The sequence below is a fragment of the Sciurus carolinensis genome, chromosome 1 (genome assembly GCF_902686445.1).
Source record: "Sciurus carolinensis chromosome 1, mSciCar1.2, whole genome shotgun sequence".
Lineage (NCBI taxonomy): Eukaryota > Metazoa > Chordata > Mammalia > Rodentia > Sciuridae > Sciurus > Sciurus carolinensis.
Genome location: NC_062213.1, coordinates 204,061,451 through 204,078,349, shown reverse-complemented (window position 1 = coordinate 204,078,349; position 16,899 = coordinate 204,061,451). Strand labels below are relative to the sequence as shown.

At 58.9% G+C, this 16,899-nt stretch overlaps 1 protein-coding gene across 11 annotated transcripts in view; it reads left to right on the top strand.

Annotated features, from left to right (window-relative positions):
- Nucleotides 1-16,899, top strand: part of Camta1 (calmodulin binding transcription activator 1) — a 772,653-nt gene that overhangs the window by 682,515 nt on the left and 73,239 nt on the right. For 10 of the 11 annotated variants that reach the window (XM_047559183.1, XM_047559185.1, XM_047559178.1 and 7 more), the window contains 3 exons: nt 4,027-4,167; nt 5,541-7,387; nt 12,122-12,248. In XM_047559183.1, coding sequence (XP_047415139.1) covers nt 4,027-4,167; nt 5,541-7,387; nt 12,122-12,248 — 2,115 coding nt within the window. Of the gene's footprint in view, nt 1-4,026; nt 4,168-5,540; nt 7,388-12,121; nt 12,249-13,427; nt 13,551-16,899 lie in introns of those variants that run through there. The other variant, XM_047559186.1, reaches the window with a different exon arrangement.

Below are 16,899 nucleotides of genomic sequence, written 5' to 3'. Positions count from 1 at the left end.
CCCACCGTTGGGGTGCAGGGTATTGCCATTTATTTTTGTAAAGGAGTCAACATCTAGTAACTCACATGGTGCCCAGTATGTTCAGTAAATATCATTATTTTTGCTGTTATGTGATTGAGACAGGAGGTCCCCTTACAACTCACTGTAGGGGATGGGGGAGAATGAACTAATAAGATATAAAAGGAACGGTGCAGAGAGGGCGTGATGGATGGAGACACTGGCCACACGTGTATTCATTCAACCAACCTTTATTAAGCATCTACTATGCACCAGGCATGGTTTTAAGCTTGGGGGACAGCACAGTGAACAGCTCAGTAAGTCCTGATGGAGACTCTGGCTGCAGTGGGGACGGGGACCAGAGGTGGAGACCAGGGAAGCTTCCAGGAGGCAGTGGAGACTTAGCTGGGCTGTGCTAGAAGGAGGACGGGATTTAAGGTGGTAGAGGAGGCGGGCATGATTAAGGCCACTCTAAAAAGAGCTCTCAGGAACGGGGTCTTTATCTGTCCCCTTCCCCCATGGGAAGAAGCCAGAAGAAAGCCCTTGCTGGGTCCTGCGCCTTGATCTTGCCCTTCCAGCCCCCACAACTATGGGGAGACATTTCTGCTCGTTATAAACCTCCACCTGTGGTGATCTATTATAGCAGCACAAAGCAGGCCGAGACATTGCCACAACAGAGCTCCCTGGATGGGTGCTTACAACAAAATGCATGGCCTCACAGCTCTGGACGCTGGGAGCTCAATATCAAGGTGACACCGGGCCCGGTTTCCGACGAGGACTTGCAAGCGCCTGCCTTCTCCCTTTGTCCTCACATGGCCTTCTCTCTGTGCCCAAGTGCCCCTGGAGTCCCCTCCTTTTCTCCTACGTACTCCAGTCTGTCCAATAGGGACCCCACTCGTGTGACCTGAAGCCCCGTAGACGATGCAGTCGCACTGGGCCAGGGCTGAGAACGCAGGGAACGGTTCAGTCCATCCACGGGGAAATCGGGTGTGCCTGGCTCCGTCCCCACACGCCCCCCGGTTGCTGCTGCCCTCTCTTCCCCATCTCGGCTGCTCTTCCCAGTGGTCGGCCGCCTCTCCGGTAGAGTGTTCGTGGAAGATGCTCTCCACAGACGGCCACACGCTGCTGCCGATGATTTCATTCGGATTATTCCTATTAGTGAAAGTGCCAGTAACTCTCCGCAGGTCATAATCAGAGTAAACAAGGTGAGCGGGCCGGGTGCACCTGCCCCAGCCCCAGCTCTGCCCCGCGTCCTCACGCAGCCACGGTGCAGACAGCCCCATCAGACAGTGCGTTCCCGGGCTGCATCCCTAGGCCCCAGCAGGCTGCTGGGGAGCCACAGGAGGGAGTTTTAAAGATGTCCAGCATCCGGGCTCCCGGGGCCCAGTGGGGCCCTCCTGGATGCCCCTGTCCACCCATGCTGGGGTCAGCTTATCACCCACCCCGGCTCCCCGTGTGGGCTCTCCCCTGCCCCAGGCATAGGTCCATTTCCACCCCCAGTTTGGCGCAGGGACTACTAGGAGCTGAAGAAAGGGCCCCTCTACCTGGGTTTGGTTCGAGCCAGGCTGGAACATGCTGTCCTCCCAGACCAGATGGCCAGCTGTGCCTGGGAGCAAGGTACAGTGAGCAGGAGGGGACAGAGAGGACCCAGAGCTGCCACAGGCTTACTTTTCCAGGAACCCCCACCTCTTTCCGCACCTCCCTTACGTGACACGTCATGACCTTACATTTGATCAAGCGGACTCTGGTGTGGTTTCCATTTTGCTGCTTTTTCTGAGGGGGAGGCCCGGGAAGACGGCCAGGATGAGTGTTTATTAACCTTCCTTTCATGACGTGCGTTCTTCCCCATAGAAATCTCCTTTCCCACTGATTCATTGCGTGTCGGGAAGCCGAGCATGACACGTTAAAAGCCGTCTTGATAGTATTTGATATTCAGTACTAACAGCTCACCGCCTCGGAGGAGGGGGCTCCCGGGGGGAGGGAGGCGATCTGCATATTGGATGTGCCAAGACAGTGGGTAATTTGCATTAAGCATCCAGAAAGTCTCTGCTCACAATCTGTCACCCTTCGCTGGGTTTTCATTTCATAACCTTCACAACACAAGGAAGGGAGCAGGAGGCAGAGAGAGTGTGGACGCTGCACCCCCATTGAGGGCTGGAGGAGAAAGAGGACTGAGCCACGGTCGTCAGCAGAGGCACCTGGGCAGAGGTGCCGGGAGGTGCCGGGAGGTGCCGCCCGTCCTGGGGAGGAACAGACAAGGTCTCTGAGGGAGAAAAGCAAGCCCACGTGCCCGAGGCCCTTGGCTGGGGCGTGGCCAGGAGGCCAGAAGCCGGCACTGGCGCTGCCCCAAGAACAGCTCATCTCTCCAGAGAGCCAAATTGAAGCCCCTGGGAGGTTCCCAGAGAACATCTGGCCTGGCCTTGCTATGGGCATGTGCTCAAGGTCCTGTGGGTGGAGCTCCAGTGCACAGGCTGATCTGCTCCTGGCCTTGCAGGCCCTGCTGGGCTCAGGCTTGGGACAGAGCTGTCTGTTCCATCCTGGCAGCATGTGGGAGGCTCTGGAGAGCTTTTAAAAATGCCTGGAACACTCCAGGCCAAGGACATCAGAATCTCCAGGCTGGTGCATGGGCATAGCCAGGGTCGGCTGACCAAGACTGCTGGACTGGTATGTGTGACAAGCAGCAGGGAGTCTGGAGTACTGCTCTCCAACCCCTGGATGTGACATGGGGTGTCATTACCCCTGCCTGAGCCCCTGTTTTCTCATGTGCAAAGTGAATCTGGAAAGGTCCTCAGCCAAGGGGTGCCCTGGGCCAGGGCCAGGCAGGAGCTGAGGCTCCACAGCTCTGACTGGGCCTCACTTCCAACACTTGGGGATGAGTCCCTTGGAGAATAAACTCAACCAGGCCTCACCAGCAGGAGCCAGGGCCTCCTGAGGCAGCCGGAGAACTCCTCTGAGGAGCCCAAGACAGGATAGCGTGCTTCCCACCTGCAGAGAGTCGACTGCAAATGCCTCCATCCCTCACACTCACCATCACAAAACGTTCCAAACAGGTGGGCATGTCTTCCAAGCAGGCAGTACAGCAAGCTGAGGGTCAGGTGCCTCTTAGTACTCCACCCCGTTCTTCTGGCGATCCTGTCAGAGTGCAGGGCCTGCGGGCACAGGTGAAGGTGCTGGAAACAAGGCCCTGTGGACCTCCAGGGGAGCAGAGGGCAAGGGAGGCGAAGAAAGGCGCAGGGAGGGATTCCTGCGGAGGGCACCACGCCTGGGTGTCTCTTTCCTTTGAAAGACAGCAGAGGTTCCAAGTGAAGCACAAGGAGAAACAGTAAGGAGACCGACAGCTGCCGTGGAGACCTGCCACCAGCGTTCCAAGACTGAGCCACGTGTGGATCTCACAGCAAGAAACTTCCTTCCCAAGTCCAGTCCCCTGGGCCTGAGCCGAGCCCCGGCAGGGGTGGCCCCAACTCCAGGGGCTGCAGTTAGCATTGAGGCTCCCACTGTGCCAGCCACGTGGGCCCTTCAGTCCCATCCCCGTGTCTCAGCCTCTCCTGCAAACCCCTTCGCAGGGAAGTCTGAGCAGAGTGGGAAGCCAGGGTCTTCCCCCAGGCAGACAGACAGACCTCCTCCACACACACCTGGGGAAGGACCTGGCCCTCCTGCTCACTGGACACCCAGCCACCCTCCATCCTCTGAGCCTCTGCGAGACACCTGCCGTCCCGGGAGGTCCCCCAGCCTCTGCCAAGCCTCCTACCTCAGCCTGGCTCCTTTCTTCCTCCACTTGGCAGCCCTGGAAGAGACACCTGGTGCCCTTGAGCATTGGGAAAATGAAAGCAAGACTCGAGGTGGTCTTCCCCAGGGGGAGGGCCGGGGAGGCGGGGAAAGAGTTCAGAGCTCCTGCCTCCCGACACCCTCCTCCCCTCACCCGCTGGCGATCCTCCCCCGAGCCAGGCCCCCAGCAGAGCGGGCTGAGTAACAGGGCCTCCCCTGCCACTGCGGCCCCTGACATCCCCGTCTGCTCTGCCCTCTCCACAGTCCATGGCATCAAGTGGACCTGCAGCAACGGGAACAGCAGCTCGGGCTTCTCGGTGGAGCAGCTGGTGCAGCAGATCCTTGACAGCCACCAGACCAAGCCCCAGCCCCGGACCCACAACTGCCTCTGCACTGGCAGCCTGGGTGAGCTGGGCCCCGGGGCAGCGGGGCACACCAGGCACAGGGCTCTGCCACTGGATCTCAGAGGGAGCGGGGACAAGGAACCAGGCCACACCAGAGCACACGAGCCCGCAGCAGGCCCTGAACCCTGGCCCTGCCCTGCGCAACTGGGCAAGTGAGACCAGTTCCCAAAGAGCCAGGCTCCCTCCCGGGATGGGTGGGCGCAAGAATGGTGGACAGTAACCCTGGGGGAGGGGGGGGAGCTGCAGACCCTGGGGCTCGGGCCACCCAGCAGTGCCTTCCAGGCCCCTGTTCTCCGGTATCCTCAGCACGTGCCCAGGTCCCCGGTGCTGAGGTTTTTCAGGGACACCTGCCCTGAGTCAATGGGACCACTCAAGCTAAGCCTCTTTCTTTAACCTCTGCCTCCTCCAAGATGGGAAGGCGTCCCTTGCCCTCATCCTAATGTGCCTGCCTGTCTGATAATGGTATTGCTCTGTGGAATGTGCTTCTCCACTCCCTTGGCTGCCTTAATTGGATACTTCCACTAGAGGGTCGGGTCACTTCCCTGCAAAGTCTTTGTGCATTTAGGAGTCTCGGTGGTGAGCCTATAACAGAGAATTCACCCTTTTATCAAAAGCTAAGTGACCCTTATCAGATGAAATGAAAATAATGACGGAGTGGGTCAGAGGCCATGGGGGAGGAGCCACAGCCAGCCTGGCCAGAGCTCAGAGGTGCTCAGCTCTGGGGCTCTTTCCTGCCGGACAGGGGAGGGAAGTGGGGGACTCTGTTCTAGCTTAGGAATTAGAAAGGTTTTTGTTCCTCAAAGAGCTGAGGACAGACCCAGGTTGAGCCAAATGGTGGGGAGGGTAGCCTGAAATGCCTTTCTGCCTCTGGAGCAGGGGTAGAACTGCTTGGTCCTGGGGTCTGAGAGCCACGCACAGAGGCAACCTTCTGTCCACCCCCACCCCACCCGCCTCAGTCCCGAAGAGGGGTGGAACTCTTAATCGGTGCACCTGAAGGGCCAGGGCTTGCTGAAGCATGGCCAGAAACAAGTGTCATAAGTTGGGGTGGGGGTAGAGACATGGGCGCCATCCCCAGCTGGGCCCCTCTCCCCAGTGAGAGCCGTGTGCAGTGGGAGCAGCCCGTCTGCAGCGGCCGAAAGGACCTTCCCAGCGGGTGGCACGCTCCACCCCTGCTTCCCAGCTCCCCACAGACCAGACACTTACTACTGGAAAAGCACAGTCAGGATCTAGCCCTGGGCCTTGGAGGAGGGCCGTGTAAGCCCAGGAGAGCCCCACGGCCCCAGTGTCCAAGGGGCAGGGTTTGCGGCCTGCCCGGGCTCCCAGCCGGGCCCCCTGACGGTCTCCGGGCCTGCGTGTGTGCTTCCATCCCCACAGGCGCGGGCAGCAGCGTGCACCACAAGTGCAACAGTGCCAAACACCGCATCATCTCGCCCAAGGTGGAGCCGCGGACGGGGGGCTACGGCGGCCACGCGGAGGTGCAGCACAACGATGTGTCGGAGGGCAAACAGGAGCACAGCCACGGCAAGGGCTCCAGCCGGGAGAAGAGGAACGGCAAGGTGGCCAAGCCCGCCCTGCTGCACCAGAGCAGCACCGAGGTCTCCTCCACCAACCAGGTGGAGGTCCCCGACACCACCCAGAGCTCCCCGGTGTCCATCAGCAGCGGGCTCAACAGTGACCCGGACATGGTGGACAGCCCCGTGGTCACGGGTGTGTCTGGCATGGCAGTGGCCTCCGTGATGGGGGGCTTGTCCCAGAGCGCCACCGTGTTCATGTCGGAGGTCACCAACGAGGCTGTGTACACCATGTCCCCCACCGCCGGCCCCAACCACCACCTCCTCTCGCCCGATGCCTCTCAGGGCCTCGTCCTGGCCGTGAGCTCCGACGGCCACAAGTTCGCCTTCCCCACCACGGGCAGCTCGGAGAGCTTGTCCATGCTGCCCACCAACGTGTCGGAAGAGCTGGTCCTCTCCACCACCCTCGATGGTGGCCGGAAGATTCCAGAGACCACCATGAACTTTGACCCCGACTGTTTCCTCAATAACCCAAAGCAGGGCCAGACATATGGGGGAGGGGGCCTGAAAGCCGAGATGGTTAGCACCAACATCCGGCACTCGCCGCCCGCGGAGAGGAGCTTCGGCTTCACCAGCGTCCTCACCAAGGAGATAAAGACGGAGGACACCTCCTTCGAGCAGCAGATGGCCAAGGAGGCCTATTCCTCCTCTGCAGCAGCCGCAGCATCCAGCTCCCTCACCCTGACCGCCGGCTCCAGCCTCTTGCCGTCAGGTGGCGGCCTGAGTCCCAGCACCACCCTCGAGCAGATGGACTTCAGTGCCATAGACTCCAACAAGGACTACACATCCAGCTTCAGCCAGACTGGCCACAGCCCCCACATCCACCAGACCCCCTCCCCGAGCTTCTTCCTGCAGGACGCCAGCAAGCCCCTCCCCCTCGAGCAGAACACCCACAGCAGCCTCAGTGACTCTGGGGGCAGCTTTGTGATGCCCACGGTGAAAACGGAGGCCTCGTCCCAGACCAGCTCTTGCAGCGGCCACGTGGAGACGCGGATAGAGTCCACTTCCTCCCTGCACCTCATGCAGTTCCAGGCCAACTTCCAGGCCATGACCACGGAAGGGGAGGTCACCATGGAGACCTCACAGGCGGCGGAAGGCAGCGAGGTCCTCCTCAAGTCTGGGGAGCTGCAGGCCTGTGGCTCAGAGCACTACCTGCAGCCTGAGACCAACGGGGTGATCCGCAGCGCCGGTGGGGTCCCCATCCTCCCGAGCAATGTGGTGCAGGGACTCTACCCGGTGGCCCAGCCCAGCCTCGGCAACACCTCCAACATGGAGCTGAGCCTGGACCACTTCGACATCTCCTTCAGCAACCAGTTCTCTGACCTGATCAATGACTTCATCTCCGTGGAGGGGGGCAGCGGCACCATCTACGGGCACCAGCTGGTGTCGGGGGACAGCACGGCGCTCTCGCAGTCGGAAGACGGGGCGCGCGCGCCCTTCACCCAGGCAGAGATGTGCATCCCCTGCTGCAGCCCCCAGCAGGGCAGCCTGCAGCTGAGCAGCGCCGAGGGCGGGGCGGGCACCATGGCCTACATGCACGTCGCAGAGGTCGTCTCAGCCGCCTCGGCCCAGGGCACGCTGGGGATGCTGCAGCAGAGCGGACGGGTGTTCATGGTGACCGACTACTCCCCAGAGTGGTCTTACCCAGAGGTAAGATGTTGCTGCTACCGCCACCTCCTGGCCACTCACCCCACCTGCCCCGGGGGCCACCGGGGGCCACCGGGCAGGCAAGGGAAGCTCATGTGCATGTGACCACCCTTTGGATGACGTTCTGGACCACAAAGACAAAGCTGTCCCCTCCCTCTGTCTCCACTGCAAGTGGTTCTCAAATTCCCTGGAACAAGTAGCTTTCAAATCAGGGGAGCCCTTGGAGGCAGAGTGCTGTCGCAGTCTGGCCAGAACAATCTTTTCTTTCTTTCTTTTTTTTGAAAAGGGCCCAGGTCTGCTTTTAAAGCACTCAAAAATCACCGTCATGGGTCATCAAGGTCACCCATACCCATTTCTCTGGTTTTGCTTCACTCAACCAAACCAAAACAGCTCTCATCAAAATTGAAAGGGAGGGTACAGCTTCAGTCCACTCACCTGCAAGACTCGTGCAGCATCCACAGAAGCAAAGATATGTTATGAGGCCCGGATTCCAACCTGTGCCCTCTTTTCCCACCAGAGAGCTGACTCCATTTCTGGGGATATGAATTTGGGAATCAGTGCTCCAAAGAACAAGACTGCAGGGAAGTCCAGGTCTTGCCTCAGGGGCACAAGTATTTAAGGAGAAACCTTTGCTTTTTCTCTAAAGTAGGATGGGACAGGAAGTGGACTGCATGGGCCCAGCTTGTCCTAAATACGCTGTGCCCACAGCATGTGCGCCCTGGCTCCCAGCCTGCCTGCCAGGAGCTGGGAGAGCAGCAGGTCCCCTAGGGCCAGGAGCAGACACTTCCTCCCCTGGAAGTGACTGCCCAGAGTTCCACTGGTTCCACAGACACCTTCCCTAGATGCCACAAAGGGGCTTTTGCCAGGGGACATCAAGGGAGGGGCTCATACTTCTTCCCTTCTGGAAAAGCCAAGATAAGAAGCTCTACTACAAGTGCCCCCACATCTCAGAGAGAGAGGACAGCAGCCCAGGTGGGAGTCCATGTTTATAAAAACTGGAGAGGAACGTGTGTGTGGTCAGGAGCGTGGGTTGGGGGCCAGACAGTCTGGATTCGAATCCTGGCCCACACTTGCTCTCCAGTGAGCTTGGGTAGAGCAGCGGCCTGCCCTGCCTCTAAAACTGGAGCCCTGACAGCGAGTTTTGTTGGAGGGAGCGCTCACTCAGCACAGATCCTGCCTCTTCTGTCCCTCTCTATTTGGTCCCTTCCCCTGGTGAGAGCCTCCTCTGGGTGCAGCTCAGTGTGACCCCACTTCTGAGCCCCTGCCCTTGTCAGCAGCATTGAGTCAGTGGCATCTTTATGGTGCCCACATGAGCCTTAAGAAGGAAATGTGAAGGGTTCGGGGGAGGACCAGGCTGGGCATGACGGGAAGACCGAGCTGTCCTCTGATCTGACTCTCCGAGACCCGACTCTCTGGGCCTTGGTCTCATCACAAGTTCACAGCTAAGAAGAGTGGACTTGGGCAATCCTTGGACCTGAGAGATTTGGCGCTCAGGATCTCTAAGGCTCCTGGGAGCCTGCATCTTGCAGGATCCAGGAGGTCTGCGAGTCTCCTCCTCCCCTAGGCCCTGACCTGTGAGCACAGGGCCCCAGCTGGATCCCGGCCAGCACTCCAGCCTCCGGGTCTTCCAGGCTCTGGCCAGGGCAGGTGTTAGCAGGCCTGGTCCCTGCTTTCTCCAGTGACCTGCACATCCCTGAACTGTACCTTGTAGAGTCAGTTCAGCGGCTCGCCACGCGAGGGCATCCCAGGAACAGCAAAGAGTGGCAGTCCCAAGCATCCAGCCCTGGTTTTCCAGAAACGCCTGATGCCTCCCATTACCCAGAAACAAAAGCGCTCCAAGTCAATTTGGTTTGGAAAACGACCCTCTGGGGCCCCAGCGTGGCCACATGGTGAAGCCTTAGAGACCCCAGCAGCTCTGATGGCCGCTTCCTCCTCACCAAGCTCTTCTGCGAGGACACTGGCTCCAGGCCAACAGCAGTGGTCACCCTGTCCTCCACTCAGCAAGACAGTACCTTCTCCCCTGACACCAGTGTCCTCTCACAACCTCTCACCAGCATCTTTACCCCACATCCTGTCCCCTTCCACAGCCAATAAAGATGCTGTCTGCACGCTGACCGCATCAGGAGCCCCCTCCCAGCCAGGCCCTGGCAGGCTCAGAGAGGGCTCTGCAGCAAGGCATGTTGCTGGGACCCCGCTTCCTAGTCTGCAAGAACGGGTTGAGCTCAGCGATCGTTACTGCTCACCCAGCTCCGACCACGATGGTGCCCCAGCCACACTTAGCAGGAATGCCGTAGCCTGGCCATTCTGCTGGCTCTTCTCCGAGTGCCCTCCCTCCCCCGTGCTGCTCCCATTTCTCCTAGCCTCTGCCCACCTCCAGCTGCAGCTCTCCTCTCTCTCTTTCTCCCCCTCCAGAGGTGCCCCTGTGCCCCAGCGTCTGCCCCATTGGCATCAGAAACCTGGGTCCTTTATCTCAGGACTCCCGGGACGCAGAGGCCTCGGGTGGCATCTATTGCTGCCTCCCACCCTAAGCCTCCGGTGTCTCCCCCCACCACCGACTCTCGATGCACAGGCAGAAGCTGCTGCAATTAGAGCCCTCAAGCACGCACGTCACACCATTCAACACCACCGGGCTAGCGGTTGCCATGGGAACCATCCCCTGAACTGACGGATGCTGAGGCGTCCTGCGGCAGTTTCCATGGAGAAGGTCCTGATGTTCTCCAGTTCTTTCTGCAGTTCTTTGTTCCCTGCAGCAGGCCCAGCATCATGCCAGCCGCTGTGAATTGGAGCTATCTTTTTCTTCTTCCTTTTTTTCTTACATGGTAACTGTCTCTGACCTTTTGAAGCCACTGGTCTTGCACATCCCAGAGTTCAGGGAGGTGGTTCCCTGGGATGGACTTCTGCGACTTCTGGACATCCCACCCAGGCACACACTCCTGGGACCCTGCCCCACAACTTCAAGTTCCAAATCTACCTACGGAGCCATATGTTGAAACCAAGGAATGTTAGGGCCGGAATGGCCCCAAGGGACAAAAAATGCCACCCAGAGTGGCTAAGTCACTTGCCTGAGGACACACAGCTACTGAGGGGCAGGAGTAGGCCTTCTGCTTCTGAGTCTCAGTCCTGAGTCCCTCCACTGCCCCAGCCTCTAGCTGCCTAGCAGTGAAGCAATCTCTCCAAAGCCACCCCAGCCCAGAGGAAGTCACAGCCAAGAGCAAGGGGTGGGAAAGCCTTCTGACCCCAAGAGCAAGTCTCTTCTGCACAGGGGAGGCCCCTTCCCCTCATCCTTGGAAATGCCCCCAGTTGCTCCTGAGTCTGCTGCCAGCCCTGGCCAGCTCTGGGCTCCAGGTGGGGGCCTGGGGAGCGAGATCTGTAGGGAGGCCAGGACGCCCTCTAAGGCAGGGATGGGCAGGCCCAAGGAGACGCCAAGCAAGCAAGAGTGACTGGCTGGCCTGGGGAGAGCTCACCGGGTCCTGGGGTGGTGGGGAAAGGGGCTTAGGCCACCGCCTCCGGGCCTCCCGGCCTTCCCCAGCCTGGACGCCAGGTGGCGCGCTGCGCCCTGACCAGCGCCGCTCTCCGCCCCCCTGCGGGGAAAGGTGTTTACTTGTTTGGGGGTGGGGTGGATGAGCCTCTGGGGTGGGTCCACCCAAGGTTAGCCAGGAGAGCCAGAGGCCAGCGCCCCTGCCCTCTGCATCCCGGGGGAGAGCCTCCCTCCACCCTGAGTGACCAGCCCCTCCTCTCGGCTAAGCCGTAAGTAGGGGACCTATGGCGCCTCGTCCTCCCGGGGCTCGGTAGTGAGGAGGTGCTATTAATCACTGCCGGGAACAATGGCCCTGAGGCAGGACTACCCCAGCACCGGGACTTGAGGACACTCTCCTGGCTCTGCGGCCCGAGCAGGAGGGCAGGGAGCGCCAAGCCTTCCCCAGGCTCCCCAGCCCTGCGCCTTGGGGTCCCTGGGGCGGGATCACTCGCCTGACGCTGGGGAAGGTCATCCGTGGCCCCTCCCAGCCAGGCTGCGGGGTAGTGCCTGCGTGCACTGGGGGGCACAGTCGTAGCTCTGCACACTGTGAGCTGGTGGCCACTCGGCCCGCTCTGTGCCCCAAACTGAGTTCCCAGGGCAGTCTCTGAGCCCCTCCACCGCTGAGCCTTTGTCTGGTCCTTGTTTCTGCTGTCTCCATCTCTCCCTCTCCCTTTCTGGGCCCCTCCCCTTGCCTTATCCCACCATGTGCTGGAGATCCTGGGTCTCAATTTCCCACAAGAACTGCTGGCCCCAGGGGTGACACTAAAACACTCAGACCTGCTTTCAAAACTCGAGGTTCCCTCCATCTCTCAAGCAAACGACACAAAGTCCCCTCTGTCCCCTCAGCTTCCTTCTCTGTGCCCCTAGTCGACCAGTTCTCAGGTGCACTGTGGGCTGAAAATTCTTGAAAACAGTCTGCTCCCTACTGCCTGGAACTTGGAGTTGCACAGGATAGGGTCAGGGTGCTGGATGCCAGCTGGGCATCTGGGGACCTTCTGGGGGTCAGGGGAGGGCAGCTCCCGGCCCCCTCTCCTGCCGTTGTCCTGAACAGTGCCTCTTACTGCACTCCTTGCGGCTATGACCTGGGGATCTGCGTGTCGAACCAGCAGATCCCCATCTGAGCATGCAGCTGCAGTGGCCTTCCCTATGCTGTGTCCCTTGGTGGCCTCGCATCCCTCTGTGGCTCTTGCTCCATCGCTGTTCCTCTCTGTTCCCTCCAGGGAGGAGTGAAGGTCCTCATCACAGGCCCGTGGCAAGAAGCCAGCAATAACTACAGCTGCCTGTTCGACCAGATCTCAGTGCCTGCATCCTTGATTCAGCCCGGGGTGCTGCGCTGCTACTGCCCAGGTGAGAGGGCCACCCTCTAGCAGAGGGCATGGGGGCCAAGAGTGTTGGACTCAGAGTTGGGTTCGGGGTGACCTTGAGAAAGTCATGTCATTACTCTGGTTTCCTCAGTTGTGAAGAAGTGGACCCAGGTAGTCTATTATAATGTCTAAGGTTTGAACTGTGGACCAAATGTTGGATGGTGACACCAGCTATACTCTACTGGAATCTTGAGGAAAACATAGCAAAGGGATGACGTAGGGAGCCAGTAACCCAGGTGATGTGCCCAGGACTGGCCCCAGCAGGAAGATGACCCCCTCTGGAGCTGGCCCCAGAGGCTGGCCAGGAGCTGCTGTGGCCAGAGGCTGCCCCCGCAGCAAGGCGTGCCCGTGCCTGCCACAGCCCCAGCCAACCCGAAGCCCAAAGGGTGCAGTCCACGGGCTCAGCTCACCTGAGGCACAGAGAAGTCCTGGAAGTGGTAGGCACTGTGGGGTGCCACACTTAGAATAATGAACACAAACCCCTTGAGTTCATTCAGCTTCCACCCAGGAAAACCACTTGCACGTGTGCTCCCAATTTCATGGCCTCAGTGAGCCCCCAAGAAAGCCAGCCAGGAGCCCCGCTCTGCTGTCCCCGTGGCTCAGACCCCTCCCTCACCCCAGGCTTCTTCATCGCCTGTTTAGCTTTGTGTCCTTGCCTGGTCAGCTCGCCCTTGACTTCTGACCTTTGCTACCTCCCCACCAGCCTTTGGGATCCACAAGGGCAGGAGCCGTGTCTTTCCTGATCACTAGGTGTCCTCAGGGCTAGCAGATGTGCCTGGTCTGACCCAGGAGGATGATGAAAGTCTGTGAAGGAAGGACCAAGTCTCCAGACGCTTTGGAAAGCTCTAGTTTTGTCTTCCCTGGGTTGGGTTTGGAAGGAACCCTGGGCTCACCCACCTCTGCATAGTTAGCTCTAGGGGTGGCCTGTCCAGTGACCATGGACAGTGAACAGGAGAAGCAGAACAAGGAGGCAAGGGTGGTGAAGGACAGAGGGTCCACCCTGTGTTGTCTGAAGCCCTGGAACTTCCAGTAGGGCTGGTGGGGAAGAGAGAAGTGAGGGCTCCCTTGGCTGCCCTGGTGTCTGCCTCTCTCTGCTCTGTCCCCCAGCACGAGGCTCCTGAGCTCACACTGAGCCCTCTTCTTCTCTCCGTCTGCCTTACAGTCCACAGAGCAGGATGCCCCTGCTACAGAGGCTGGCCTCACATCTCAGCCTCCGACTGAACCTTCTTCAGCACCTCTGTCACCCCCACACAGCCCAGGGCTGGTGCTTATGGTGGCGACCCCTGCTGGCTACCCCCATCAGCCTGGCTCCCAACGGCTCTCAGAAGCCCTGCTGGGCCTGGACAGCCCATCCTGGATGCCAGTCCTGAGGGGGATGTCCTGACAGTGCAGGAGAGAGGGCAGCATTTATTAAACAGCTCACTGATCCCCTACTGCCAGAAGGGGACTGGCCTAGCCTATAAATAGACGCCACTTCCTGTACCTGGTTCTTGCCTGACGAAAAGACCCAGACCTCACCTGTCCTCAGTTACCAGGCCCCTCAAAAAATAATAAATAAATAAAAGGACTGTCCTTTATGTGCTCTTTCAATGATGTGTCAGCTCAGGACCTGGAGAATCCTGGGGGCTGGAGTCAGTGACATCTGGGTATATCCCAGCCAATCATATGCCATCTGCGTGACTAACTTGGAGGTTGGCCTCTCTGCACCCCAATCTCTACATCTTTAAAACACACCTCAGGTGGACGAGAGCATTACATGAAAGAGGGGTCAGGAGGCACCTGGCTCAGGTGCTCAATTCAAGAAGATGCCCATTAGGGAGGTCTTTGCTCTCCCTTCCCAAGAGAGAGTGAAGAGCAGGAAGCAGGGATGTCCAGGCCTCAGCCAGCAATTCTGGTCCCACGTGCTTCTGCATCCCCAGAGCTGGTGGCAGAGTCTCAGCGCAGGTCACCATCTCTCCTGGGTATCCCAGATCTGCTGACACAAGGGGTCTCAGGCCAGAAGCCACAGGCTCTAGGGAGACTGATGGGGGCCCTCTGCTAGACCACCATTCTACTTTATGGCTCACCCCACCAAGGAGGGCCACTTTGGACATCTCTGTTTTGAGGTCCAACTTGAAACGTGTGTTCTAGAAATATCCATTCACTCCATTTGTCGAATAGTTTTTGAGTATCTTCTGCTTACTGTGGAGTGGGTTAGGCCTTGAATGAAGCCAGGATTAAGACCCAGCGCCTAACCAGGCCCCTGACCCCAAAAGTCCCCCCAACCAGGGCCACACACACCTACCACTGTCCTGGGAGATGACACTGACTGCTTGGGGACCTCATCCCTGGGTCTCCCCAGGGGCTGATCTTGAAGGATGAACACTTGAAGCTAGAGCCATACTGGACTCCAGCTGGTAAGCATAGCCAGGCCCCTTAGGGGCTGGGAATGGTGCAGGGGAGGGTGAACAGGAAGCACAGCTGGCTGCCGCCCACCCAGCCTGGTGCATCTGCCCAGGTAAAATGGACCTTAACCAAGAACAGGGTTCTGTGCAGGCAGTTCCATGCCATCTCAGCTGCAGGAGACACCGTGTGGACTCTGTCTTCTGCAAGACTCCAGGGCTGCTCCAGGGTCAGGATGGAGCTGCTGAGTCAGGGCACTGAGCAAAGAGTGAATCTGTGGGGACGGAGGCCGCCGGACTCAGAAGACAGAAGGCCTACTGCCCAGACAGCTCCACCCTGGGTCCCCAGGAGATCACCAGAGGCAAAAGCTGAGATTCCAAACAAGCTGAACACTCATGTTTTGAAGAAACTCCACAGAGCATTACTGACTGGCCAGAACGTGATGACAGGCACTGACCTTGGCACTGGGCATAAAGAGCAGGATTGAGTGGTTCCTGGCTCTTGGGAGCTGACATGCTGCTGCAGAGAGACAGAAAATAATGGAAACGACCAGGGAAAGTAGTGAGAATGAGGTCACAGTGCGAGAAGAAGAAAGACGCTGCACCAGGACCTGGCAGCCTTCTGGAGGTTGATGAGGCCCAATGCCCGGAGGCTGAGGAGGCAGGAGGCGGACCAGTCACAGGAAAGGCAGGAGAAGGCCTCCAGGCCAGGCAGAGGACAAAGGATGTATAAAGACCCTGAGGCAGGAAGAGATCTGGCACGTTGGAGGGACACAGAGGCCCTGGCTGGCTGTGGAATGCTCACTGGGGAGGGACATGTTCAACACGGTAACACTGGAGGAGATGGAAGGACCCAGACAGACCATGTCCGACCCAATAGGAAGGAGTCTGATTTAATTTTACTTGCAAGGGGAAGCCGTTAGTTAAGCAGAGGAGTGACTTGATCTAAATTATGTCTTTAAAAGATGGTTCTGGGTGTGTGGGAGAAAGAACAGGTGCAAGGAAGCGATCTTTAGTGACCTAGGAAGTGGTCCCCTTGGGTACCACACCCCACTGGCTTCCCAAAGGGGCATTGCAGAACACCCCAACCCATCCCAGGGGATCAGGCACCAGGTGTGCCAGCTTTGCCCTCAGCAAGAGGCCGATGCACAGGTTTAGGAAAGAAACGGCACCTTGGACAAGAGCTGAAGCAGCGGAGATGGAGCCACCACCCGATGGTGCGCTGCGTGAGAGGGGAGGAAGGGAGCAAGTCCAGGAGGCTGCTCTGGAGGGCCTGGCCCCTGGGACACCAGGACAGGTCCCCGCACTGCAACTCTGGAGAAGGCAGGAATGCCCGGGAGGCTGCCGGTTGTGCACAGCATGCCAGGATGATGGGAGAAGAGCCGCAATGGAGGGGCCCTGCACTGGGACAGCTGGCACCAGAGACGCCTCCAGCTCCCCAGGGGCCAGGGCCAGCTGAGGAGGCGCTGAGCGGGAAGTTATGTGGACAGCCTTTCCTTCCTATTGGTAAACCAGGCAAATCTCCAGGGGAGGCGAGTGACCACGAACTTGGAGATCTGCCCAGGGATTCTGTCAAAGCCACAGGAGGTTCTGAACTTGGCTGGGGATCCCTTCCCAGAGAGGTGCTGTGGGAGGTCATGTGTGACCCCTGCTGTGGAGCCCTTTGGTTCATGTGTGGCAGGAGCTGAGGGAGCAAGCCAGGGCGGGAAGCACAGGGGGAAACCACTGGTCACTCTTGGACAGTGACATCTCCAAGACCTGTGTGGGAACAATGGCAAGATGACTACGGCCTTACTGCATATACCTGGGCTGGACATAAGCCACAGGTCAGTGAGTTGGTTTTCCCATCGGAAGTGGAATCAGCAGTTGTCCTCAGAGGGAAGCCAGAGCTTTACCCTGTCCCCAGGAGCAGCTGACTTGGATGGCTTCCTTGTGCCTGTGAGCTTCTGAAAACCAAGAGCCCAAAACAATAATGTGATCCCCATGTGTCCTCCCTGGAAATCCATCCCGGGGAGGCCCTGTGTGTCAGTATCTGAGCTCTGGAAAAGCAGAACAGAGAATATATAACTGACTCCTCCCGGAGATGAGGCCTGGCAGGGCGGGGCGCCTGCATACCCACCACTTCCCATGGACCACCATTAGGCCGCTCCCAAGGTATTGACAGCCATGATGGAGCAGCAGCCTCTACCCCAGAACCGAAGCAGGTCCCCCTCACTGGCTGGCTTTCCTCTTCCTCCCAATGAGAACATCTAA